Genomic DNA, 27,350 nt, shown 5'->3' on the forward strand with positions numbered 1-27,350 from the left:
GAGGAACGGCAAACATTATACAAAAATTTGTGAAACTTCTGTGGTTGCTTTGAAATGTTTGGCCCATCCACTACTTTGGTTTCTTGCATGTTTACAAACTGAATAAACTAGTGGATACCCCGTTCTCCATCTGCCTCAGATCGGTTAACTTAGTCCTGATTGAGGGTTGCCACATTATGGCCACAAATTGCCAATGGGCCATTAAAAACCAAATCATCATCATCATCTTGATTGAGGATTAGTAATATGTGAATGATAGAAGAGTGGATTTTCGGAAGTGATGTGCGCGAAAGCTGCCTCGGCCTGCATCATGGACAAGTCCCTAGAAGATACTATACAGGTCTACTTTTGCCATGATCAAAGGATTCCAAATGAGGAAGGATTTGCTATTAGTAATGCCAAATGATACAATGAAACGGACTTTTTCTGCATCAGCCCAAAACTAAGATTAGACCAATGATCGACGAAGCAAACTGTGTAGCATTTCAGTAGATTAACTTTCAGACCAATGCAATAAACTGGCGCATACTAGATTTTAATGGCTTATTTACGGGTTTAATAGAATATCTACTGTCTGTTCCAGATTGTCTTCACGTCGGCTACCTCATTTTCCTCAATCCCTGAATGACCTGTGAACCAACAAAAGCAGATATCCATATGGGAGTTATACACAGTCGGTGTACAGAAAGTATCAATGATACGTGCTCCAATGACAGCCTGGAGCTCTACAATATATGTGTTGCATTCCACATCTCATACGTGTTTCCTTCCAGCACCATAGAACACGAATCTTGGCCAATACGTTCTCCATGTTTTAATTCTAACATAGCAGAAACTCAATTAATTATCTGTTCAAGATGCTGTTTTTTTCCTCCTTGGAATGTGCCATTTTCATAAATGCGATGGATTTCGGACTGGACTACAGAAGGCAGACTTGTTTAAAAAATAAACATCTAGAAGACAATGCTATTTACTTTTTGTATATTAGTTGCCTAAATTTATTCTTGTAAAGAAACTGGACAAAATTGTAAATCGGGTACGTCTGAAAAGCACCAATAGTAATAGGGATGGCCTTGGTGGTAGATAGGGTTCAGCCATCGCATACATGTTGCATTTAATTGACAAATGTGCGAAGGAAAGTCTACTTCTTGTTAAAGATGAGCTCTAAAAAGTTAACGTTTGATTTTATCGGGTTGACACTTCCATTCAGTCTTAGTTCTGGATTCGGATTACGGCACAAATGTACACAGACTTTCTTCTGTAAAAGAACCCGAAACCATTTACGTTAGGCCACTCGGTAAGATGGTTAATCGCTTCTGAAACTGTCTCGCAATTACGCGCATACTGCATGATTGAGCGAAGGTACTGAAATTGTTCAGTGATCGAGTTAATCTTTATGGCTTAACACAGACCCTTGTGGTGCTCCTTAAGCTTGGTAAAAAGGTCGTCAAAAGGAAAGTTGAACCCATCCGTGAAACGTATGATTAGTAAGGAAATTTTTAATAAACACAGGGAGATGGCTGCTTAGTCCAAGTTTATAAAGATCTTTTAGTAAACCTCCAGGCAGTGTCACGCCTTCGCAAAAAAAAGGTCACGAACGTGCCTAAAGTCGTATTGAATGAGTCAACGTGGATCTATCTCTTCGGAAACTACATTGTGTCTTTAAGAGGAGGCAGTTCGTTTCTAAATAGCACAGTAGTCGAGCATTTACCATTCTCTCTAAAACTAGACAGATTTGTTAAGTTAAAATAATTCGGTTATTTTCATTGGCCATTTTTTTACGGAGAAGTTTGTCGACTTTCCAGACTCCATCTTGAAGCGTAATGTAAGTTAGCTATCGAGAAAGTCACAAGTCCACTTGTAGGTTCAAATTATTAGGCCATACTCATGAATGCGTGTGACTAATTTGTAAAGCCAGCATCTGAGTCGCAAATATTTAGGTTATGAGAGCTCTGCAAATCTGCCAACAACCAATCTCCTGAATTTCAGTACTCTTCAGCCCCAAGCATGCCTAGTATATTGACGAACGTTTAATTCCTGCAGATGGTGGAACTACAAAAAGGGGCGTACCTCTTCAGCAACGTTTGAAATATATGAAGTAATTCTCCTGAGTCAACACCTCGGTGCTGTTCAATGTTTACTTAAATCGGCTGTTTTACCAGCTGATTTCAGTAAACATTTTAATGGTATTGGTACAGAAAGATTGGGAAGAACGCATATAACTGATCCTCCCATAAACAAACACGGTAGATCGAGGGACATTTTCTTTTATCCATAAAAGGAAAAATTGATTTCCCATAGAGATGGGATTGGAATGTGACGTCTCACTATTTAGAATCAAAAAACATTGGTGAACACGCGCACAAAAAGAAGACATTTCAGGACCAGGTTGCTCAACGCGCTCGCGAAGTTTGGTTGGCGAGTTCAGAATCATTCTTATATAGCAATCCTGAGACTGGTTTGGTGAATTTAAAGGAGGAATCGTTAAAGAAAAAATAAGTCAGTGTTATAATTTATTTTTTCTCCATTTCACATGTTATCCTACAACATTAGAATTTATTTTTTCGAGTTGCGTTCTAGTAAATACTGACATTAATTCTTAACGAACGCCGACCCAAAAAAACAACAAATGATATTTCAGAGATTCCGTTCAAAATTTCTATTTGTCTTTTTGAAAGAACCCAAATATTTTCAAATCCCTTTCCTTCCACACCTACAAACATAGCATCAAATGCGCAAGCGCCGTTAAGGAGACGAAGACCTCAAAACAGCCAGATTATCATTCCCTATTAAAATGTCACAGATTACTCCAGAATACATTCGTTGAAACCGGTGGAAGCCAATCTGCAGTCATTCCCCTCACATCTGCATGTGATAAGGGAATTTTTTTTATCCCCCTTTTGCCGCACTAATAACCGTCTTTGATACGCTGATAAGTATCTCTTCATATTGAGAACCCAGTTGCGAACCTTACGGAACCACACGAATATTTATGGCTGTATTGTCGGGGAAAATTGGCCAGACTAAAATATTCCAACACAGATAATTATAGCAAGACCCACCGCCCTAAGCATACTGCTGCACGCCTTCCCAGCTACCCTGTAATTACAGGGGGCAGCTGAACAGACGTTTAACGTCGACAGGAAATAAGGAAAGTTTTGCCAACTGGATCAGTAGGGAAAGAAAGAGACAAGACAGATCTTCTAACTACCCCCGTCGGTGTACAGTCGTATCCTCATCTCTTCCCAGCAATCAGATTCTAAAACTTCTCTCTAATCAGCATAAAACTGTGAAATATTCGTTTAAGCGCATTTCTGAAGCACGTGTTTTCCAGATGGCATAGAAGATAAGATAGGGTACGATGTTTATAACCAACTGGGAGGTCTAGGAGATCCGTATCTCTACTTTGTAAGCTGCTTATAGTAAAAAGCCTGTACGCCATTCCTAGGCAAAGAAAAGGTTGAAAGGACATCTCTTAATGTGTTGTTTCCATATTCTCGCTGAATTCTTGGATGTCCACAGTCATTGCAAGACAACCCATAAGGGAATTCTGACACTTCCTAATATAGTTAGTATGTTTTGTAGTCCACTACTAGCAGTATATTCAACTAATCGCCCTAATCAACAAAAGTTTGGGCCCTACAAAAATCGCAACCGGTTCGAAAGCACGCGCGTTTCCACAGGAACACACCGTTCATCTATATGGGACATTTTTTAGGATGGAAGGCGTAACTGTCATTATTCATTTGTGGCCGCATAATGACACGTAGCTCGTGCTAACAGCCACGCACGGTCTGGTCGAATGACTCACGAATCAACTATGAAAGTGTTGAGTCTTGGGTAACCTGATGCAGCCACGGTTGACAGTGTGCAAAGGATCTTTGAAGGCTGGGTTGACGGTTGGATATCCATTAGGAATAGATTGTCAGGTGGATAAATGCCATTCGACACACCACCCTGGGATATATTCGAAAGTAATTGGATTAGTTGGTTCTAAATCGGATTTTTCGGATGCAGAATGGTTACCAGTTACGAATATTTGAAGTAATTCTAATTTCCACCATAAATTGTTGATATTCTGAGAAGAAAATGTATTATTTAATAATAATACGTTTTTAACCGAAGGCCGAATTGTATTTCTTTGAACTGATAGTTCGAAAGAACAGATTTTGAGGAAGCTTAAAATAGGATTAATCTCAAGAAAGGCGATTACTACAAATCCCTAAAACTAAGGGCCCGGTTTTCATACAAATTGTTCTCTTCACTGACAGGATCATTAGACATCATTATCCTTTTATCTCCATGGTTACTGACACGCGTACAATCAGAGCCGAAGCTTAATGGATGTTTAGCAAAAGGTGTGGCTATAATACACTAGCTGCTTATAAAAGGGTTTCAGTGTTTTAATCATGTATGTGTCGGGATTTTTTATTCCAGCAAGTCGCTTGTCAAGTAAGGAAACTGTGGATGGGCAATCAGTCAATCAACCAACCTTCTAGTCCCAAAAGCACTGATGTAATCAAACAATCTCCATTTAGAAAACTTCTCAAGTTTTCTAAATGACATTTATAATTGCTATAGTGTCGATGACACGCCAGACATTAACAACCTATCAAAATATCTCATACAGAACATGTGACACGCGTCAATATTTGACACAAAGCAATTTGTGTCGGAAGGGACTCGTATGTTAAGTCCACTGAATCATGTCAAATTGAACCAAATGTTCGCGTGGCTGTACGTAGCTTTTGCGACGTTGAATATCAAAAAGATGAGCGGACAGAACAGTATACGGACCGCTTACCAACATCCGAAATGGGAGTTACCTTGGCAACGGTGCAGATTCTTCTGTTTTTTTCCTTACTGGTATAATAATCGGATACAGTGGCAGGCGATTTTGGGCCTCCATTAAAAAAAAGGTTGGATGGGGAAAAGCTTTATGCATCTTTTTCCTGAACTTGCGAAGAGTTTCTGCTTATAACTGATGCGTGAAAAACCAGCCAAAGCAATCGTATCCATTCGGAATTAATTCGAAGATTTTCGTTCTGTTTCCTGGTTGAATGGGCTTTCTTACGGAGGGTGGACGACATGCCAATTTTGACAGCCTTTGTCAGCACACGGTGGAACTTCACATTTTTCTCTTCACCCGACCACATTAATTTAGCTGTCTGACAGTCTACTAACACGAAAATAACCCCATGAAGAGAACAACTCAACTGCGGTACAGCGTGGAAACAGTCCTGCAGCAAAGGCAGTTCCATTTTGTCGACTGTCATCCCTCTGGATGGATGACAGTCATAGAAAATATTTGATTCGAACCTAATAAATTTCTTTATTGTCGCCTCTCACCGTCTTTACTCTTTCTGAATACGTTTAAAAGCGTGGAAGAAGAAGAAGAATAAGAAAAAAAAATCGAAATCAAACCAAACGCTAAGCAACGTAGGACATGATGTATAGCTGTACACTTAGTGCAGATGGATCCTCTCCCATCCCCTCTGTCAGACCTCTTGCCTTCCAATGTATCATTTTTGATGCCATTCGAATTTGTTGGCTACAAGCGGGGACATTTGTTCTATCTTTCACAGCCAGACGTGATTGCTCGTGCAGTAGCATAACCCTTGGCTCGACTGGCGGGCTTAAATTGCTACCGCCGTCACTCTTCAAAATCAAAACAACCCTGGTGTGGCTGGCAGGTTGTGATCAGATATGTATATGTACAGCCAACATCACACACTTGCCCACAGTAACGAAACATATACAGTGAGATAATGGGGGACCACCTCATTTAACAAGGGGAAGAATCTTTTCCTTTTTCTAACAACCAGTCTTTGTAGAAGGCATTATAGTAATGGAGGAGTTTTTTTTGTAACCTATTCGTACTCCAGACGAAGTTGCATTTTGAAGAGATGGAGAATTTGGGTGCAGTTCCTCACTAACCCTTACCATTGGCTCCAGGAATGTTTATTTCTGCTTAAAAAGGAACCCTCTAAAGGTTCAACACAACCAACAACTTGTTGACTTCAGCACTAGAGGATACGCCATTGGTCCTTGCCTTTTTTTTATTGGACTGTGAACTGGATATCAGAAATTATATGGAATTTGTTTATTTTGTTCTTCGGTCTACGGCTATAGAATTTCCAACTCATATTCCGTTGAAAGAGGATCTGAGGAAGTATATGACAATAATATTTATTCTCGATAAATAAGAAAATGTCTTTAATCAGTTTCTTTATGATAACGAAAGCGATATATTACTACTGCATGCTTCGTTAGAAGGACAAAAATGATGAATATTTTAAGATTTTCAACTTTTATATAATTATCAGTGTTAAAATCTCTTGAATAGTTCTATTTAAATCGAGCAGCTTTTTTTCCAGAAAGCGCAGAGGCAATCAAGGCTAAGAGAAGTCATTACATTTTATCTTTAAATGGTATTTTTGAAAGATGAAAAACACTATACCTCTTCTCCAGAAACTGACTAGCTTTGTCACTATGTGAAAAGGCCTTATTAAAAGGTCCCTGTTGTTTTCAAGGGAACAGTTTTACATAGGTTTGGAAACAAGCATCGAACCCCCATTCGTGACAAGTGCTCAACTCTCATAAAGGATGGAAAGAGCTTTTGAAGTTGAAAAAAACCAATGACAATAAACTATTAGATGAAGATCAAAGGTTATAAACAGATTAATCAATCCGTAAAGAAGCACAAGTCAACAAGTAGAAACTGGGATTCTGAAATAGGAGCCTCCATATTTTAGAATCGAAGTAAGACATTATTCTGTACACTCTGATCAGTCTTTGGATAGTATGTATGAAACATCATACTCTCAAAAGAATTCTGACACCTGTGAATGTAGGTACAGTCGGCCGTATGTAAAGTAGTAACAGATATTGGTATCTGGCTGTGTGGAGCTTATGGAGTATCTAAAGAGATTGACGGTTAGATATCTTCTCAATCATTTGACGCGTGCTACTGCTGGCTTGCTGAACTTTCCAAATGCAGCTATAGCCGATTTTACGAAAAGACAGAAAAGCAACGGCCCAGAACACTCGGAAAATGATCAGTGATATCTAATGGGGCTGCTTGTGTTATTCCAGTCTTCTTTACAGAGTCAACATAAGTGGCCATAAATGAGCCCATTAATTGTAGGATTGTTAAACAGCCTGTTTCCACTGCAGACTTGCAGTCCTAAACGTAATAAAAGGTCAGCGTATACCAAACGTCATTTGGAATGGTGCGCTGTCTACTATTTTTAAACTCTGGATTGGTAGAAAGTGGTTTTTTCAGTGGGACAAAATATTGCCCAAGGGATCATGACTGCCATTTAGGCTGAGGTCGAGTTCACATTATTGATTTTTGGAAGCAACGCAAATTGTACCATCTCCAAGTACGTTTGGACATAATTTTATTAGTACAGGGTATTCGGAAAGTCAGTATACATTTGGATATGAGTTACAATGGACCATCGTGTAGTGTGATATGAGATCCCATACACCTAGTGGTATGTGTGGAGGGCGTTAACGATGGTTTTGTCATTGGTTGAGTGTGTTTTTAACGAGAGTGGCGAGTATACACGAAACAAGGCTCGGAAAAAACTTTTCTAAGACATTTCCAAATACAGTTCATCACTGAAAATGCCGATGGTATTCTGGATCTTACATTCTTCACTGATGTGGTTTATCAGGGTCTGGGAATGTTCAAAATACCCGATCATGGACATTTAAAAATCCATAAAATCTCCATCAGCAGAAAGTTAGTGTTTGAGTTGCTGTCTCCAGAAGAAGAATCGTTGGGCCTATCTTCTTTAATTAAACAATAACATCTGAACATTACTGCCGATACGGCTACGCGATTTTTTTTCTGATTAAGGGCAATAAAACGATATGGCCAATCCGTTTAGATAATACGCAATCGTTCAAAATTAAAAAAAAAAAGAAGAAAAGAAACCCACAATTCGCAATAAGAGGAAGTATAATCGGTCAGAAACATTCAAACCTCCAACAGTAGTAACACTGCACGCGAGTGGAATTTCATCATGTGCAATAAAATAAGGAAAATGGAATTTGCATTCTGTATTACGGCTGGATATATTTCGCTTAATTTTCACGCGCAGATAGACGTTATGAAGACTTTCTGAACTATTTTTGACTTGGATTCAGCTGTAACAGATTATAGAGAGAAGCAGCAAGACTAAAGTCAGTCATTGTACCATAAACTATACACTTGCAGCTTCATTCTTTACTTCTTACCAAATGTCTGTCAGCCCTGAGATTGGCATAATTTTTATGGTGCCAATGCACCAACGTATTATGTCTGCTTATAATGAGTTCATATGCCGAAAAACTTGAAATAACTCACGGAGGTGGAGAAACACCGACTTCATCCGCCTGGGATCAGCTAGCTACAGTGGTGATTGAAGAGGCTGTTAAGAATCCCTCCATTTCGGATGGGTTCGAATCCAGACTTCTAATAGTAGGCGTGTGATTGACTCGCAAAATACGTTGCACACACTGAGTAAGGAATTAATTCAATCCTAGTCCCAAGACAAGTTTTCCCACCTTGGGCAGTTTCTGTGGATTTCTGAAGAGTTCTCCAGTTTTATTCTGAGACATGCCCGCAACGTTCAGATTTCACTCGCTTTCTTTAACTTCCCCCACCCCCATTCCATGTCAAATGTCCCATACACCGAATTTCAGCTGTTTAAAGGGCTAAAAGAGAGGTCAGATTCTGAAGGGTCAATTTATATTGGCTGATCGGAAGTTAGATGTTGGCCAGTGGCATCTGCTGCCTATTAATCGGGTTGATCCATATAGCCATCTCTCTGGACTATATGGGTCAACCCGCTTCAATGTCTCGACTATTGTTTAGGCCCTCTAACAACTCTTGACCCAGGAGGAATTTCGAATCCACGTGATGCCATAGACTACGGTAATATTCTTTATATCCTGTTAATTTCTTTGACCGTATGTGACAGCCCAGGACTATAAACAGAAAATTTATTATTTATTAGAGCCGGCAGTGGTCCTGGGATAACGTACATGGTTCAATATTCGGTCTTAAAGAGTACCAAAATGGAAATTTATTTATTAGATTAACCTTTTAACTCGGATGCATAGAAGCAGTTGCTTTAGACCTACCAATTTTGAAATTAAAGAAGTAGGTTCAGGTTAGTGTTCTACGCATCATTATTTGAATTTTTTTCTTATGGGGCCCCGAGTATATTGTTTGTGGTCCGCAAATATGTAATGCATCCCTCGCTGTAACTTATTGCTGTTTTTCTGCAGAGATACCTGTGTCAATGCTTAATTTTCATCCTAAAAAAAAAAACTATGCTTGATGACATGGGGCTTCTTATCGATGGTATATAGGAATTTTGGCAGTGTGGACAAAGATCATTACCCATTATACAAAGGTCACGTATTGAGTATTTGTACGTAGTTTCTGGTAGAAATAGAACTTAGTCCTGATTTAAAATTTTGTGTGGTTTTTCATTACCAAGAAGTGTGCTTTGCAGTGTGAAAAGAGTGCGAGAAAATTTTTTCGCGCGGATTACTCCACAGTTTATTTAAACTTCGACCAAATCATCAGGAACAGAAACTAAAGAAATGCTGCTACTCGTCGCAACTATGTTCCAGCCGATTGCTTGGTTTTCTTTCTATAAAATTCGTCGCCCAACTCCAAACATTGAAGCCTTCCTCGGTAATATTGGAGAATATTTTTTATATTGCAGAGACGGAACCAGCTGTGACATACTTTGCATTCGGCAGGACTAAAAAAACGAAAACTTCCCGTGGATAAGACGTCGAATTCCAGATGTTAAGCTTGGTTTATCTTTCTCGATAACTTCGGAACTGGACCGAAAACAGTACACGGGGCACGAAGATCTCTGATATTAACTTTTCCTTTCGTTCATTTCACATATCGGATACTTGTCATATCTGCTGGGAGGACATGGTAAGTTTCGAGAGTAAAACGTTAACCATCATCCCGCCCACAATTTGTTTTAATAGTTTAATGAAAATCAATTCTAGTCTTTTTCGATTTGATAGATTGAAATATTTCTTTCCATGAAAGTTTTAGGCGAACTAAACTACAAGCCTTGAGAGAGGGGACCTATGTTCCAAGAGCCAAAAGGTTTCGAAATTTTATAAACAGCTGTGCGCATGGGCGCTCAGGTATATAAAGGCCAAAAAAGGTGGACGTGTGTACGTTCTTCGACCAGTGAGCTATTTTAATACTAGCAGGGCCTGGATTACTGACCATCCTGACACAGTAATGCCCATAAGCAACTTGCAAGGAGCCAAAGGTTGGGTGGGGTTAGTAAATTAATGCCGAAATTTGGGCAGAACGTAATGCCTTGAAATGTGACTGTCCAAGATTAATAGCTGGATTCTTCTGGATGAACTTTCCTCGCAAAAGAATGAAAGAAAAATTATTTACACCCAGGAGTAGATGATTCTTGTATATTAATATCAAGTATGTTAGCCTTTTATACTGCTGCCTTAAAGCCAAAAGCGTTCGCTCATGCTGTTATATCCGCCATTAGACATCCCCAGGTCCATATTAATCTTGTCCTCTGATCTCCCAGTTACAGGGCGGAAGGTAAGAGAGTTCTCTTTCTCATCTCTTGGTTAAATCTATCAACATTATTGAATTTATACTCGTGGACATCTGCTCAGTTTCAAAAAGAGTTTACGAGCTTAATTTAATAATGTGTGGCGCGCGAATTCCAAACCAAACAGCATACCCACGACTAAATACCTGTAAATGTCATTTAAGAAATAATAATCATAATTAATATCATCAGGGATACGATTAAAACAAAAAATAATAGCCACCAACTATATTTAAGACAATATTCTTAAACCTCGATTCTACAAGTCCAAGGAGTCGTTGAAACGCCTTAAATGAAGGTAACTTTTGTGATCAGACAATACTTAATGGCATAGCAAGGGCACATGCGTGTGAGGCGAACTTTCAGCCTTAAAAAGTTGCCCTATTAAGAAAGTGCAGCTCCTAGGAAAACGCATTTGGCAGGAGAAAACTGCCCCGAGGTTTGAACTCGCCTCCTTTCTTAAAAATACTGCGGTGGCCAAATTTTTTTCCCTTTGATCTTTCCGAAGGACGAATCTTCGGCGCAATCACACATTTTGTCTCTTTCTAAGCGGCATTTCTGGACTTTATTTCTATCATTACCATCTTCGTACTCTGAAATCAGATGCGCTATTAAGCAGAGGCACCAAGCGATAGATTGCGAGCTGGATTGCTTCTTTCAAGGTGTAACCAGGCGCAAAAAGAACCAGAAAAAAAAAGCGAAACCACCACAATAATTTGTGTTTCTTCAGGTCACGTTCTGTCTGCTCATTCCATGCATATGTACGGACAGACGGAAAAATTTCCGAGGAGAAGATTGCTTCCAGGTGACGCTAATGATGATAAAGTTGTGGCCAGAAACTCGCACTTCTCACATCCTTCAGAGGTTGGGACCGATAATCAGGGTAGGGTTCGGTTTGCATGCGACTGCACTAACTTTCGACGGACGGGCCCATACACGGAGTTGATTACAAAGGACATGCCAGGTGACCTGATTATTGTCGGTGTATCATTTTCCTCGCTGTACTCAGCGAGGTACATGCACCGTGATAATGTGGGCTGGAGTGCTTGTGTCTCGCGCTCACAACGGGTTCTAACGAAGTACTGTATTAGAGAAAGTTCTGGAAAGAGTAGTAAGGCTTACTGTATACTATAAGTTATTTATACCCTATATTTATTTATACCCTATATTTATTTATATATATAGAGAGTAATTATATACATCCTGAGAGTATCTAGCTTCTGATTGACCAACACTTGGTTCAGTATAAACAGAAGTTCCCTCATATTTTATGATACGAATTTTAGTACAGTATATTCAATCCGATTAACCGAGTAATCTTGTTTTTAATAAGCTAAGAAGTGTGGTACGTGAACTGTGAAAATCAGCAATGACATCTTGCGTATTGATTTGGTTTTCAGTTTTATTGCTGCGTTGGACTGTAACTGGTTAAAGAGCAATTGTTGGCAATTTTCTGATGCAAATTCTGTTTTACATATTGAGATAAACATGGGGATTACGTTCTCAAATTGTTCGTTGAATGGTGGTCTGTATTTAATGTAAAATATATTGGGTTTTTGCCAGTAATTTATAAATCTTAGAAATGTGATTTTCAGAAAATGAACATTTCTTTTTTAAAAGCATAATTCCAACAAGAACAGTAACTCAGCATCTTTCTCAAACTCTTTGGTCAGCAGACCACACGTTACCAACTCTGGATGGCTACCTCAAAAAATACTCACCCGACTGTAGTGCTGCGTGTCATCAATAAAATTGTGAACTCCACTTGGAAAACCCCTGCACTAGACAGACAGGTCGATTTAAATATTGATCTCTTCTGAAAACTCTATTTGAAGAAACCAAATGTACATGCTGAAGGTATTCTATAACCAAAGCCAAAATGGGTTACGCTGCTTGAGAAGAATCATCGCAAGTGTAGAGGGGTGCCCGAAGGAAATATTATCAATCCCATTTGTCTTGACACCAAAAACCCGTCTTAAAAAAGAGAGTTGAACTCTTCTGTCTATACTCGATAAGTGTTCCATTAATATACCCCGCTTCTATCGATAGATAAATTACGTGTTGCTGTAGAAAATACCGTATATTTACATATTGATTTACTCTGAGTATTAAAGCCGTCGACAACCTGTAATTATGATAGGTAGATTCTCCTCAAACTTTCATTAAGACTTGCCTTCTTTAGCGAAACTTATCAAGTTGGGTGCTGCAAATGGAACTATGCTCTTGAGTACTATTTTAAACGCAGACAAAACGTCTTGCTGGTGACTTAAATGAGGGGACTGTAATTACTCTTTCTTATCGGCATTTATATCAACAGAAATTAGATCGAAATGTCACGTGCTTCAAAGAAGAAAAAAAAATCGGATTATACTGTTAACGTTCCATTTGTTACCATCGATTTATATATTCTTAATATTGAAATTACGATATATACTATCCTATTAAAAAGTATGCGGATAGTGCTGTGCTGAGGAGCTGCATCTGTGGGGGTGCCTATATCATGAAATAGGCAGCCCTTAGACGCGCTGTGGCTGACGTCGTGTCTATGCCCCTTGCAGGTAGCACAGTTAGTAGGATCGCCATTCTCCCCACACAGGGTGGAAAAGACTTGAGTCCTGTCGATGACGTGAGGAATTTTTATGGGCCTTTTTGCAACGTGGCTGAGTTAGTCTGTCTCAGACGAGGGTAGCATGGTCAAATAGAACTCAGAACACACCCAATTTACAGACGGTATATACGGAGCAATATGGCCTTAGTCGCTGATGCTCATACAACAACAACGTCACATCTACAGTGGACTGTTTCTGGTTCGGACTCAGCTCGTTGGTTGCAGAGCCAAAAACTGTCAATGTGAAGTTGTACAATGATTTTTCGACAATTATGTGCTGTCATCAGGCGAGTTTACCCGTTTTTGGACCTTTTAAAGGAGTTCAATGTCTTTCTTTAGGTGCGCTCTCCATACATGAACACAGAATTCTAAGTGTGGTCTAACAATAGCCTTATATAATGGGATTATGACGTCCTTATCTCTACTAGCCGATTGAGAATCTTCGCGTTAATGGAGCCTTAAACCTACTCGAGGGCAGAGAACTTGAAGAAGAACAGATATGGTGGTGCTGCCATTGGGGCCAAAAGTGGGCATACACCTTATTGATTTGGTCCCTTAACACTCCCAATCAGCGTTTCTTACATCTAAATGGTTCTGTACTTCCCGATGTCTCAATGGAATTAAAAAAAAAAGTCTGGACTGAAGTGAAACCTCTTTTAACCAAAGCTATATGAGGTCTCCAAAATCATTGTCATACATTGATTATTAAACGCTAAGACCCAATAGCGTGGCATAGAAACATTTAACAAGCGTGACGAGTTGCGTTTAATTTTTTTTTTTGGAAGCTGTCTGAATGTCATGTTTCTCATGTTGGATGGAATCAAGAAAAAATTAATTTATCTTCGCGTGCTAACTGTAGTATGCGTGTTTTTCGCACAGTTTTTTTGAACGATAAACAATATACAAATAGCACTGTGTGGTATAAACGTTTTGTTCGATGCCAGTGAACAAAACTCTTTGTCATTAGCAAAGCTTGAAAAGGTCATTGATGGTGAATGGGGCTGTATTTAATCTACCGACGCAGGAAGTTCAAATGTCAGCAATAAATCTGATTTTATCAGCAGATACGGCTCAAAGTGAAAATGCGAGTGCACCCTTAATTATATTCGATAAAATTAATCAGTGTTGTGATGAATTAGTAAAAAAGCGAAGTTTTCCATGACAAGAGAAATAATTCACTTAAATGACTTTTATCTTTAAAAAATATGGAGTTTTTTTTTCGAAGAAGCTGCTCCAAGAATAGTAAATAAACTTAGTTTTTATTCGGTGAACAGCTAAATAAACAATTATGCCTTATTAAAATCATCGCGGTATATTTTTCTTTCATTTAACTATGAGTAACTTGTACTTCAGAAATCGGGTCGCTTTGAGTTCAAAAATAGTCTCTCTCTCTCCTTATTTATCATGAAAAGACTTACTCCATCTGCGCACGCAGTTACTCAATATTTTCTCCCCTCCCGCAGTAACAAACAGATATAAATCAGGAGACACTACACTAGTGACTGTCTCTTAAAATGATGAAAGGGTTGAGGATAATTAGAGAAAAAAAATGACTTCGAAATGTAGAGAGAGATATTATTACGTCTGATAATTGGCGACAAATCTGGTAATCTGCAATAGCTGCAAGCTTATGAAAAATTACCTAATTGTTACAAACCGACCTCTGTCACTGATAACAAACTATGTATAATTTATCAAGGCAGTGAACTCGCATGCCGAGATGTTTTCAACTTCTCTCTTTATTGTGCTGGAACAAAATTTTTCTTTTCGTGACACTTGTTCGATAATATTCTTGCCTTTAATTTCGGTGAGTGAAATAGAAGCAACAATGGGGTGCCCGACAACAATTATCAGAAAATGGATCGCACCTCATTGTTAGAAAATTCTTTATTGTTGGCCAAAATACTCTATCACCTCATTGTTGGAATATTTTGTCTCAAAGAATTTTCTAGCAGACGAATATAAAATTTAGTGACAGAATCCGTATAAAGTCATCTGTTACTAGCCATTTAAATTAAAGGGGTCGGTGGCCCCGTAAAACGCCCAATTGGTAATTGTTCAACACGATTGTAATTTGTTTTGGGAGTATTGAACTAAGTAAACGTATTGAGGAAAACGAATGCGCACAATCCGATGCTACAAAATTGAACAATACAGAAATATATGATAGTTCAGACGCTGTCCCAATAGGTGGGTTTGTGGTCAATAACCGAAGCTTTGTCGTCACCGAATATTGTTGGGTGTGGTCTGCTAAACCCGAATTCGCTTACAAATTCCCAAGTTTGTATGAATAATTTACCAAGCTCCACAACGTTTCTGATATGGTAATAGCAGCATTAAAGGATACATCGTATGTTGTGAGATATCAGAACGTATTTTAGAAAATCGATAGAATTATTGATGGAAGCATTTGGCAAATCAGTAGCAAAAAAAGTAATAAAATGGTTTAATTTGGATTTTGTTCAAAGAGTACTAAATCACCATATCAGTTCTAAATATGCAACTCTGCAAAAGTTTCTAAAGATGAGTATAAAAGGAAATCTTTTTAAAACCTTACAATACTCATATATTAACTTCAGCAAATGCTCCTATCAAACTTCATCTTCCATAATTTTTACAAAACAATCCAGATTATGATAAACTCTCAAATTAAACATTGCGAGTTCTTACTTACAATGGGGTAATCGACAACAATTATCACAAAATGGATCTCGCCTGATTGTTAGAAAATTCTTTCTTTATTGTTGGAATATTTTGTCCCAAAGGATTTTCTATCAGATGAATGTGAAAACTTCAACATCCATACTAAATAAGATGAAGCAAGCAATGGAATCTTACTATCTTACAGCAACAACATTTAAACCATTTTTACCGACTGCAGAGAATATTATTTCATACGCGGGTGATAGTTATCATAACTACTAAACCTGAGGATGATAGTTGGGACAACCTCCCGAATGTAGACCGGTTCTAAACTTGGTTAAATATCTCCAGATTCTAAATCTATCATTAAGCCTAATTACACTTCCCAAAGAATGTACAGAAAATCACTAGTCAATTGGACTACACTGTGTAATAATAAGCTCATACTAATACAATGATATAGAAGGGTGTCTAGAGGGATTGTTTTTTGATAATCGTACTCTGGTATTCTTTTTCTTATTACGATTGCTACTTTTGAATGGTGGGCATATCGAAGTTTAAGAAGTATGTGGATCCCAAACACATACCATCCTCTGGTGCCACCAAATGAAGATCTGCCAGAGTAAGAGGATGGTATTGTTTAGGATACACATACTTTTTAACTTCGACATGTCCATCATTCATTTGGTGGACTAAATGAAGACCTGTCAGTTCCCAGTTTACCCTCAAAGGGTCTCTTCAGAATTGGACAACTTAGCGGGCGACTGGATTCCAACCAAATGCAGCGCAGTGCTCCTTACACCTCGTTGAAAAGAGTGCAATTATTGTTATTTGGTTTTTAGGAGCATTGGCAACTAAGGCCATATTGCTCCGGGGATATGCGGTGGTCATTCCCTGACCTTTCCGCATCTTCCGTATTTGGTGGTGACCGGCTCGAACCCCGGTCTAATCAAGAAGCGTGTGCTACGCACTGCTGCTGTGTTGCTTCAAATACACACCCATCGATTCCTGTCACGCACTCTGTTCGTATTAACAAATTCATTCACATTTCTGTAGTTTTCTTAAAGAAAATTATGAAAATGTAAAGCATGTGTTAGAGAGGATTAAGTATGACCAGTATAAATTGAGGATGTCTGTGGGAACCTCAAGATACAGGGGTTCGTTCTGGGTTTGCAAAGTTCCTTTGCTTTCTCTGCATCTGTAAGAGCAGTTCAGAAGAGAATGGTCTTCCAGAATTTGATTTCAGCCTGGCGCGCAATGATTCTTGGAACTACTTCTTACTCTCACCACTCCATATGAAGCTAGGATCGGTTAAAACATTGAATTCTCAAGGCGACACCTTCAGGCATATACAGTCTGTTTTCCAAAATTGTCTCGTGGGAGTTAGGGAAATGAAAATGTTATTACTGCAATTCAAGGAAAACTCTAGGGTGTGTAAAGCGGGTGTTAGCAGAACATTAAAGATACACATTTGCAACCTTTAATGAACATTATATACAGCATTTACATAAAAGAATCAAATAATTACATACAAGCATACCAATTTCCATATATTTGAACCATACTACAGTACAATACACTACCTCTCTCTCATCAACTATTCTCAATTTATTAACATCAGTTGTATCTTACTTGATATTAATCCTCGATGATTACTCAATCATTCTCTTACATCACAAAATTTTATCCCTTACATCAGTAAACTCATTTCAACTATTATTACTCTTTCTATGTATTTTGTTATATCTCTTAGCCTTTAACCCATGAAATTTCTTACGACTGGCATCCTTTTATATCAGTAATATTCACTATAAATCCCTCATTCTATCTTAATTACTCTCTAGTTATCATCCCTCTTTACACCTCATCTGGTATATTACATTGTGTTGGCACCTGGCCTAATTTAATGATATAGGTTAACATATCCTTACAGTACTACTCCTATAAATATAATTTCTTTACTAATTCCTTTCTCTTTATTATCCCTGTACCACCTTTACATTATTTCATAATCGATAACCTCAACCTTAGTAACTAATTTGCCTAATACAATATGAATGCTCCCTTTTTAGAAGGACTATCATTCAATTCCTTACAGAGTTAGCTTATGAGTCCTTGAGTGCATAATTCGAGAAAACAGGAACAGACTTACGCTCCGGAATGGCAGATGGGCTTTCTTCCATTTCTTGGGCACACTGCCTTCCGATGCCGGACCAAGCTTTCTTTCTCTTCTTGGCTCACTTATCTGCATAACTTTCAGTCCGCAGATACTCGCATCCTCTACGCCTCACTATCCCTTTTCTCTCACGTTTTTTCTTTTTCTTCTTCATCTTGCTACCATCAAGAAAATCTACTCCCACTTCAACCCGCAAACTCACGACCCTTTCGGACCACAGAGCAGTCAGATAATGGACACTTGCTCAAATTACCGCCTCCCCCAAGGACTCCAACCAATCCCCATACTATTTAATTGTTTTCATTCCTTCCTATTTGCTAAACATGTCTCCCTTCTCTAGAAATTTCTTATTTTTTTCACACGGCAGTATGACCCTTTCATGTTGCCGGTCACCTCCAAAACACTCATTTTCGTGTTCACACCTCTGCTAAGTATATTGAACTTGCCCAAATTTATCAGTCTTCGTAACGGTGGCTTAGATCAAAAGAGATGCTTCGTAGTCCAATTTTACGATCCTCTTCTTCTTGCCCGTTCTCAAATGGCATCCTCTACGTAGTCCTGCTGTCTCTTATACTACTCGAAATTTCTTGTCTCTATTTAGCCACTATTTTAATTCCCACGCTTAAAACTGTCTATTACTAAATCCAGTTCTTCCAACTTTAACCTTATTTACATTAAAACTAAATATCCAATCTTAATACTCGGGCTTAATGCTAATTTTCACTTTCCATCGCCCTTCCTGGATTTATTTTAGCAAAACAAATATTTCTATTTGTAAGATCTACACCTTACACTTGGCAATATTTCTTCAATCCACAGTGGGAGAACATCTACAGCAATAAACGACTAAAAGTACTAGTTTAAAAATGGGGCCTAAGCTTTGACAACGTATATGAGGATAATAGCATAACTATTCCACCACGGGACACTTTCACGCCTAATTGTGACACTTATTTTCAACAGTGGGGAAAAAGCGCTCTGGCAAATATCAACATAAAACAGATACCCAAGTGAATTCTACAGTGGTCCTTCCACACACTGTCATATCATATACACAGACTCATTAAGTATAATACATACTCTCCAACGAAAGCAGACACCATAACATCCCATCCTTCACCAGATACAAGCTAATCTTGTGAAGCTCAAAAGCAAAAGTAGGCAAGTAAATTTCTGTTGGATCCCAGGACATGCAGGCATTGATGGTAATGCAAGTGCTAATTGAGCAGCAAAGAATCCTACAAATACAAACCTAAGGCTTTGCAAAATTCTACATTTTGATTACAGACCAATCAACCAAACTTCAGTCGTGGAATTCGAGTCTCCGTAAGAATTGGCACGAAGAATTCATTCTAACCAGACTGCGCATTGGACATACACATCTTACTCACGAAAGAAAATCCTCCAGAATGCCTCTACTATTCTTGTCAACTCACTGTAAAACATTTCCTTCTAGAATATCCACAATACCACACGACACGACAAACAGCCTTCCATCTCCCTATTATCCATCTAAATCATAGATGATAACTCCAACAATGAAAAGGTATATACTTATTTAAAACTAATAGGATATTTCAGCCAGTATAAACCATAATTGAGAAACGTCAACGCCGTTGTCACATAATACCAACAGACAAAGTTGCTTTTTGCGCAAAACAAATCCAACCGTGTCTCATGCAGAAGTTAAAGGTGGTATATGTATTGGTTCACAAGATAACTTTAATGACTGGTGCTGAATGAAATGTCAGGCGAAAACCCATTCACTCTTGATGTGATCAAGAAATAGTTGACAAGTTTATTTAAAGTTACTGAAAAATGGGGTACAGAATGTCAATCAAGCTCCATTAATTGCACCCTCACCTGGATTACTTAAGACCAAATCTGGGCAATGTTAGTAAAGATCATGGGAAGAGATTACACCACGGTATTGTTGACAGAGGAGGGGTACCAAAGAAGGTGGGATGAAGCTGTGATGGGCAACGATAACTAATTTATGTTTGAAAGGGGGGATGTAACAGAGTTAAGAAACTAAAGATGGTAGGTAGCGGTTCAAAGTCGTCAGTACCACGAATTATGCAGATGAAAGGAATGAGAGAGAAGAGGGCAGCTGAACAATGACCTTTAACCGCTTGTAGAATTGTTTTCTACTGTACACTTAATTATAGTGTAAATCGGTTTATTATGGTTCTTGGGTAAGAAATCGTAAATATATTACAGATTTTTATGAGGTGTAGAGTCTTAATATTCACTGCAGAAATACCAATTTTACAGCGAACTACTAAACTATAATATTTTATTAGATATCTCAATAGGTTGAATGAAATGTTCGTGTCTAGTTCTTTGAAGAAATCTTCAAAACCAAGGTTATAAGGCAGTCACATAATAACTTCCATTTGGTTAATTAAAATTCATAAATCTTCCCTAGAAGAATTGTACAAAAGCTAACAGCTAGATGTACGAGAAGTATCGTTTACAAGACTACAATTACCCGACTTCATTCTGCTACCATCTAGATAGGTCATCAATGTTGTTGGTGAAGAGGACGAAAGACGAAACAGTTCCTCTAGTCATTTATCATTTCAAAACACACCACTTTCGTCATTGATAAATAGCTCCAAACGAAGACAAGAGAGGGTTTTTGGACGAGCGAATTTGGAAGCTGGAGCCGTACTTTTTAAACAAGTGGCAACGTATAATCACTAATGACACCTCCAGCGAGGTGAGCCCCTCACTCACAAGATGGTTTATATCTTGAAGACTTCACGGTAGACAAGCGAGGTCAACGCTTTGACTTCGTGCTTGCCCTAAAGGTACCAGAACTCCTAAGAGGAATCTTTTAAACCCCCTTCTCCCCTTTTCAAAAAGGTCTGGATGTTTCTTGACTGTGACTAAGAATAGGAACCCACTTAGTAAGTTGACACTACGGGTGAAGGTTGTATCTGAGGTGGGGGGGGGGATTGTCAAATGAAACATACAGACAGATGTTGTTATCGTTGTCTGTACAGTCTTTGGGAAGTATGCTGTTAATAATCTCGTCGTCAGCGTGTCGAGGGTCATGTAACTCCACGTGCTAATATTTGCGCTGATTCATTCTCTCTTTCCTCCTGTGGTTAGTTCTTGCTGTACGCAAAAGAGTAGGGGAGAGTTGGTCAGTTGACACAACGTGGCAGTTCTGTTCTGTTCTGTCAGAAAGCTATTGTAGATGGTAAAATGGCCGCTTATACCAATACGATATTTGTTTGTTGTAGCCAGAGAAGGGATTTGTTTGCAGCTTTGGGTGGCATCGCATCTTTAGAATGACGTTTTGGAGGGGCCGTGAGCAGCTGGAAGATTTCACGCTAAATGGGATTCGATACAACCTAAGCTTTGCATTGATGCATCTGACGCCATAGAAACACAAGAATAAAGATGATCCAGAGATTCTGACATTCAGCAATAAGAAAAGATACGGATAGGTCAAAACGAAGAAAAGAACATCGAATGAGCGTAGATAGAGTTGAAGAGAAATCGATTTACAGTCTTGGAGGACTATTTTTCTCTTGGAGCTTGATTTTCTTTTGTTCACAATTGATTTATGCAACAGGCAATGAAATGAAATATAAAATATTCGTCTTAGTGTATGAGAATTGTTGTTGCTAGGCAACGTCGATCGCTAGTACGACATTCCTCTTTTGATTTATTGTTTTGTAGTCCTCTTGTTAATCTTATAATTTCCTTTTCAGTCGTGTGTGTTGTTGGACATCCTTTACTGAACCAGAAACTGTACATTGAATGAATCCTAAAATCCAGCGAAAGAGGAATAATGATATGTTATGGAGTGGATAAAGTGGACTTTACTGCAGTAAACACACGAGATTCCATGGACCCGAGTTCAAACCATCGTCGATCAGTTAAGACGGTATTAGTCTTACCCCAAAGAAGACAACTTTTCGTAGATTCTTATTATTTAAAAATAGAGGAAAGAACCCACATGTTTAATCACCTTCCTTTATTTATTATTATTGGTTCTGATGTTTCTGTTATCGAGATCTTTTATGCACTCCTGTGTTCCTTAGAGCCTTGACTTCTTTAAGACTTTTATAAAGTGCTTCTCGGTACTGAACTCTTGGTCTCATGAAAAGTCTCTATAAATTCCAAATACGAAGAGACCGCTACAATTCTTTGCACAGTTGTAGAATAGAATAAAAAATATTAATTTCTATTCTCTTTTAAACCAGTGACGTAACAATTGGCCACTTTTCAATGTCTGATGTTATACTCTAATATATTTATAGTTTGAAGTCTTTGCTGATGTCCGGAATTCTGTTTTCCTGAAACAAATTCTTGTTACAGTTAATTTTGTTAAGAAATATTATTTTTAAAGAGAATATAATAATTTAAAAACTTTGTTAATAGTACAGTCTTGTGGTAGGAAAAATAAAGAATTTTAAGCAGACATTTTTGTTCATTTATAAAATAAAATAATCTTATCCGATGCTGCCATGGAAATAAGGACCGGAATAACTGTTTATAATGAATGGATTGCAGAATTTGAGCCAATATTAGAGATTCTTGGAACTGTTTGTCAATATCCAGTCAGAGAGCTGTGATTTAATTAGTTGCTTTGTTTATAATTAACAAAATATTCGCGTGATCTATGTGAAGTAATTAAAAGCATAGTTTACATCAATAAATTCATTTGTTAAGTCAAAACAGCATCCGAAGTTGTCTGTACAATATTCTGAGATCGCTGTTGAAAATGGATCATCTTCGGATCGGTTGTTATAGCAACTCAAAATGATGATTTTTTTTTTGTCCTTCCGCTAATTATGGGAAGCTGTCTGAAAGTGTATTGCACTAACAACAATAACCATGCCGCGTTAATGTTACAACTTACCTGCTTGTATTATCCCGGTTTCAGGACCACAGTGTCGGACAACATCCAGCAAGAAGAATCCGAATGCCGAGTGCAAACCAGTTGCTAATATCTGTACGAGGACGGCACATATGCACACCACCCAACCCCATCCCCCTTCGGGATAATAGTGTTGCCTGATGGTCGCGGCTTTTGGATCATCGGGAGACAGGTTCAGGTTCAGACCCGGGATGTCACCGTTCAAGTCAGTTTGATCGCACACTTTTTTCCTCACCCCTTCGGTCAGGAGGCCGTGATCAGAGTGGGGAACACGAGTGCAACGTCGATATCCATCGTCGTACGCGGGTACACAAGAAACGCTTGGCGAACGCAGTAGATTCCCCTCGAACACCCCTAGTCTCTGGCTGGTGTAGTACGGACTGCGGGGATCTGTGCTGGCCACGGATTTGGAGCGGTATTTCTTGCGCACACCTGAGTTCACACTTTCGGACCGCTCGCTGTCGCCCGCTCTCGTGCAGGTCACGGAAGAAGAGGGAGAACATGTCGTTCCGCTCCGGATTCTCGCAGCGTCCTCCGGAGACTGGACCTTCTTCTCCGTGCTGACTGTCAACATGGTCATTTGGCCTGCCGTTGATGTACCCTGGTCGGGCCACCGACGACACACATCACCACCGCCACCAGCCGTGCGGTGTTCAGCGTTCCTCAGTCAACAGCTTCTCACTGTCGGTGCTCGTGCCGCCTTCTCCCGTACGAACCACCAGTTAGCGCTGCCTGTTTTGGAAAGAATGCCACTAGCGAAGAAACGGGCGGCAGAGGCCGCACGTGCGACACCACCACCACGGCTGGATCTCTGCTGCCGTAAAATAAGAACGGCAGTTGGTGAGAGATGTTGTGGCGATCGGAGCGTCCTTTGGAGTTGTCGTCGACTTAATAATAAAATATTAAAAAAAAAAAAAAAAAGAGTCGCAGGGGTAACGTGAGTGATGGACGGAGTTCGCCTCCCGCTCCACGTTACGGACTTAGAACGAACCGGTTCGTAGCACTCCGACAAGTGATCCGCTGTCCGAAATTAGTGGTCATTTTGTGGGTCTCTGATTGCGTTGCCGCGCTGGTTTTCTCGTGGTCCCCGGCAGTTGAAACCAATGGCTACAACAGGGCTGCTTTATTGACGAGAAGAGTCCAGCGATCCATCTGGAGGTGAGCCAGTTCCTTGGTGGGCCACGAGGCTTTCCAAGATCCACGACTGGATTTCTTAGGCAGACACAGTTTACGTAATGTGTCTCCCAGCCGTCATTGTACCAACTCAGTCATGTGATAGTTAAAGGGGTGGATGGCCACACTGTTATTGGCAGCCTTTTCAAAGGGTGTGGCATTTAAGGGGGGAGGAAAGTACCGGTTTCATAGTACTTTCTGAATATATGGGGCCATTTATACACGAATGGCTGCAAATAGGGAGATGGTTTCGTTTTTCCACCCGAGTTAGGGTTTCAACAGACCCTGTTGCAGTCTGTGGAAAATATTCGGTTCACTAATTCAACATTCTTAAATGGTACATTTCAATAAATGTAAGCTTCAAACCAGGTTAGCTTTGGCTCGCGTTAAAATAAAAATGATCAAAAGTAAAAAAAACAAAGCGGGAACCTCATTATGTCACTTTTACTACGTCACTCACCCCTTTCACGAGCATTTCAGCTGTCACATGCTCAGCGAAACGAACTATAAATGGCGTGCCACACACGTCACGTGACCATCAATTCCATTGTGTTGCGCATTTTACTATGTCGCGCCATTCCTTTTATGTTCAGCTCTACGAATAGCTGTAAATACATTTTCCAAGGAACTTGCTGTAATTACTGTAATTATGCGCGCACGCACACACTCACACTGGAAAATGTCGTTGTCAACGTGCCAGTTTCGGAATTTGTCTTAAGAGAAACAACCCGGAGATTTATGAAAGGAAAATATTTTCTTTTCCAACTTTATCAGTAGTTAACACACATAAATGTAATGAGAGGGATCTGTCATCAATTGTTGATGATTCGATCCAGTATTAAATAAGATTTCTCATTTTGAATACATTTTGCTTTTTATTATGCTAATGACAGTCTTTCCCCACAGATGATGCTGATATAGCAGTCACACGTGAGAAAAAAAATGAATATTCGAAATCGCTATAAAGCTACTGATGTATAGTCCCATGCTGTCGACAGCGGCACAGTTGTTCGCCGGGCCAAATGGATGAAATCCATAGTAGATGGACAACTTCTAGGTAAATAATTATTTTTTTTATAATACTTTCAACATTGATGGTAACAGTTTTTGTGAAATGAATATGTTTAGGAGAATTAAGAAAGGTGAACAATTGTTTTTCTTAAGTTTACAATCTTATATCTAAGATTGTTTTTTCAGAGTTTACTAGAACGAGTTTCAGCTTCTGTAGTCTTCCTATTTTCCCCCCATACGCTTTAACAGGGTTCCAATATATATGTTACTTATTTGATTCATATTTCTCTGCCAAGCTAACATTATTGTTTCCTGTTTAGCATATCTTTCTTTCCTTTTCGCTTTTTTCCCCCACCAAGGCTGAATGCACTTCACCTTTCTTTTCTTCCGTATCCGGTCATTTTATGGATGTTGGGATTCCTTCCAGGAGAAAAATCGCGGCTTTTTTATCTTAGTTGGTGACGGTGGTCGTCTCCAGAGTCATCTCGATCCGTACTCCCGTCACAACGTACTTATAACGTTATTATAACATAAATGATGCGGAAGAAATCGCACAGAGTAACTTTTTTTTCTTCTTCGACCCTACAAATGATGAATGACTTGGGTCATTAATGGTTTTCCCTTTCTTCAACAAACTGTAACTGGATACGCTACAGAAAAGTTCAAAAGCGATGACAAAAAAGCATTAAACACGACAATGTACACTACCTACCCACTTTATTAGGAACACTGAAGACCTCGCGTGGTCAAGCAACTGCCGTGTCAGCGAATCGATGGATTTAAATCGTATTGAGCATAAGTAGGATGAGCTGGAATGGCGTAATCATCACCACAATCCTCTTCTCCGATGGGTCTACAGGACATCAGGGCTGTTTTGTCATGGATTGTTCAACAGTCTTTTGCTGACATCATGCTACGTTGTATTAGAGCAGCGAGTTTGTCCAATGGCGGTGAACATACGCTATTAGTTCATGGTCCTATAAAAGCAGGACTCAATTATTATAAGCGATTCAGATTTCACAAATTTATCTTTCTATTTAGGAGTATAACAAGATGTTTATTCTTCACTTTCCTTTCAACTCATATAAATTGTTTTAATTCACGATATCTAATTACCCAAAGGGCTGGTGGAAACTGTTGAACAGATCAGAGATGGCTGAACAGTTTGATTTAAAAACACAAAACTTGAATACGAGAGCTTCACGTTTGTTCTGATATTTTAAGGGAAGCCGGCCAAAATAACGATTTTTCGAAGAAACAATGAGCACTGGTGGGGTATTCCATCTTCGAACTCGTCAAAATCGCAGAATAAGACTATTCATTTCTTCTTGTGAACAACGGGTTGTCGATCATTGGAATAAGTTGCCTCCCAACATGGTGGAGGCAGAATTGGACGATTAACTTGTGGAAATAGCAAGAAGATTCTGTTTTATTTTTTTAATTGCCTTAGGCCACCTTCCAGGATGACAAGGTCTGGCGCCATACAGAAGAAGTTAGTTTTCTTACATCATTTGGTCTTAGTAATATCAGTGGAATTCAATGAGTTGTGTCCAGTTGAATACTCCTTCACCATGGCAATGCGGCGACCGATAGTGCCCATCTGCCAAACAGATTTCGGCCAAAATTGGGTTGCTTGTCTTCATTACTCATTCTATTCGCTCAACTGAGCTCTGGGTGAAGTTTTAGGCTTCAGTAGAGAAAGATTTGCCACCTTTGAAAGACATTGTTTTGAATACGAGCACATTCCGATGTCAGAAAAATTTTTCTAACCATGGTAGTATCTTTGGAATAAGTTCGGGCATGTTTATTGAAAATAACCTAATGATGTTACTCCACAGAGGGGAAAACAACTCCAAAATCAGTTGTAACCTTAAAAAAATTGAACGCAATTTACTACACAGACAGGTAAAACAAACTCCACTGCAATTACACCACACACGAATGTTAAAAACAAGAAATATTTCAAATGGTTAATTACCGACCTCTTTACTTATTGTAGATCAGGTAAAGGTCAGTGTTGATGTAATTCCAGGTAGACAGTGAAAATAAATTGAGGCAATCAAAACTCCTTATCTGATCACCGAAACCACATTAAAATTCTAAGTCGCTAATAGTTTGGGATGTGTAATTGCCCATAATGGGGAAATGTCAAAACACGATTCCCGAATACCAAATCAGTGGACAATACAAAGGAGATATTTAGTTCGAATTTACTATAAAATATGTTGG

At 39.0% G+C, this 27,350-nt stretch overlaps 1 protein-coding gene across 1 annotated transcript in view; it reads right to left on the minus strand.

Annotated features, from left to right (window-relative positions):
• LOC150091349 (monocarboxylate transporter 10-like) overlaps positions 1–23,725 on the minus strand; it is a 51,452-nt gene extending 27,727 nt beyond the window's left edge. Inside the window, exon 1 of the mRNA XM_090383342.1 lies at positions 22,920–23,725. Within this exon, the coding sequence (XP_090239468.1) occupies positions 22,920–23,517 (598 nt within the window). The 5' untranslated portion in view covers positions 23,518–23,725. The remainder of the gene's footprint in view (positions 1–22,919) is intronic.
• Between the last annotated feature and the right edge of the window lie 3,625 nt (positions 23,726–27,350).

Source organism: Mastigoproctus giganteus, chromosome 1 (genome assembly GCF_048544385.1).
Source record: "Mastigoproctus giganteus isolate SK-2022 chromosome 1, ASM4854438v1, whole genome shotgun sequence".
Classification (NCBI taxonomy): Eukaryota; Metazoa; Arthropoda; class Arachnida; order Uropygi; family Thelyphonidae; genus Mastigoproctus; species Mastigoproctus giganteus.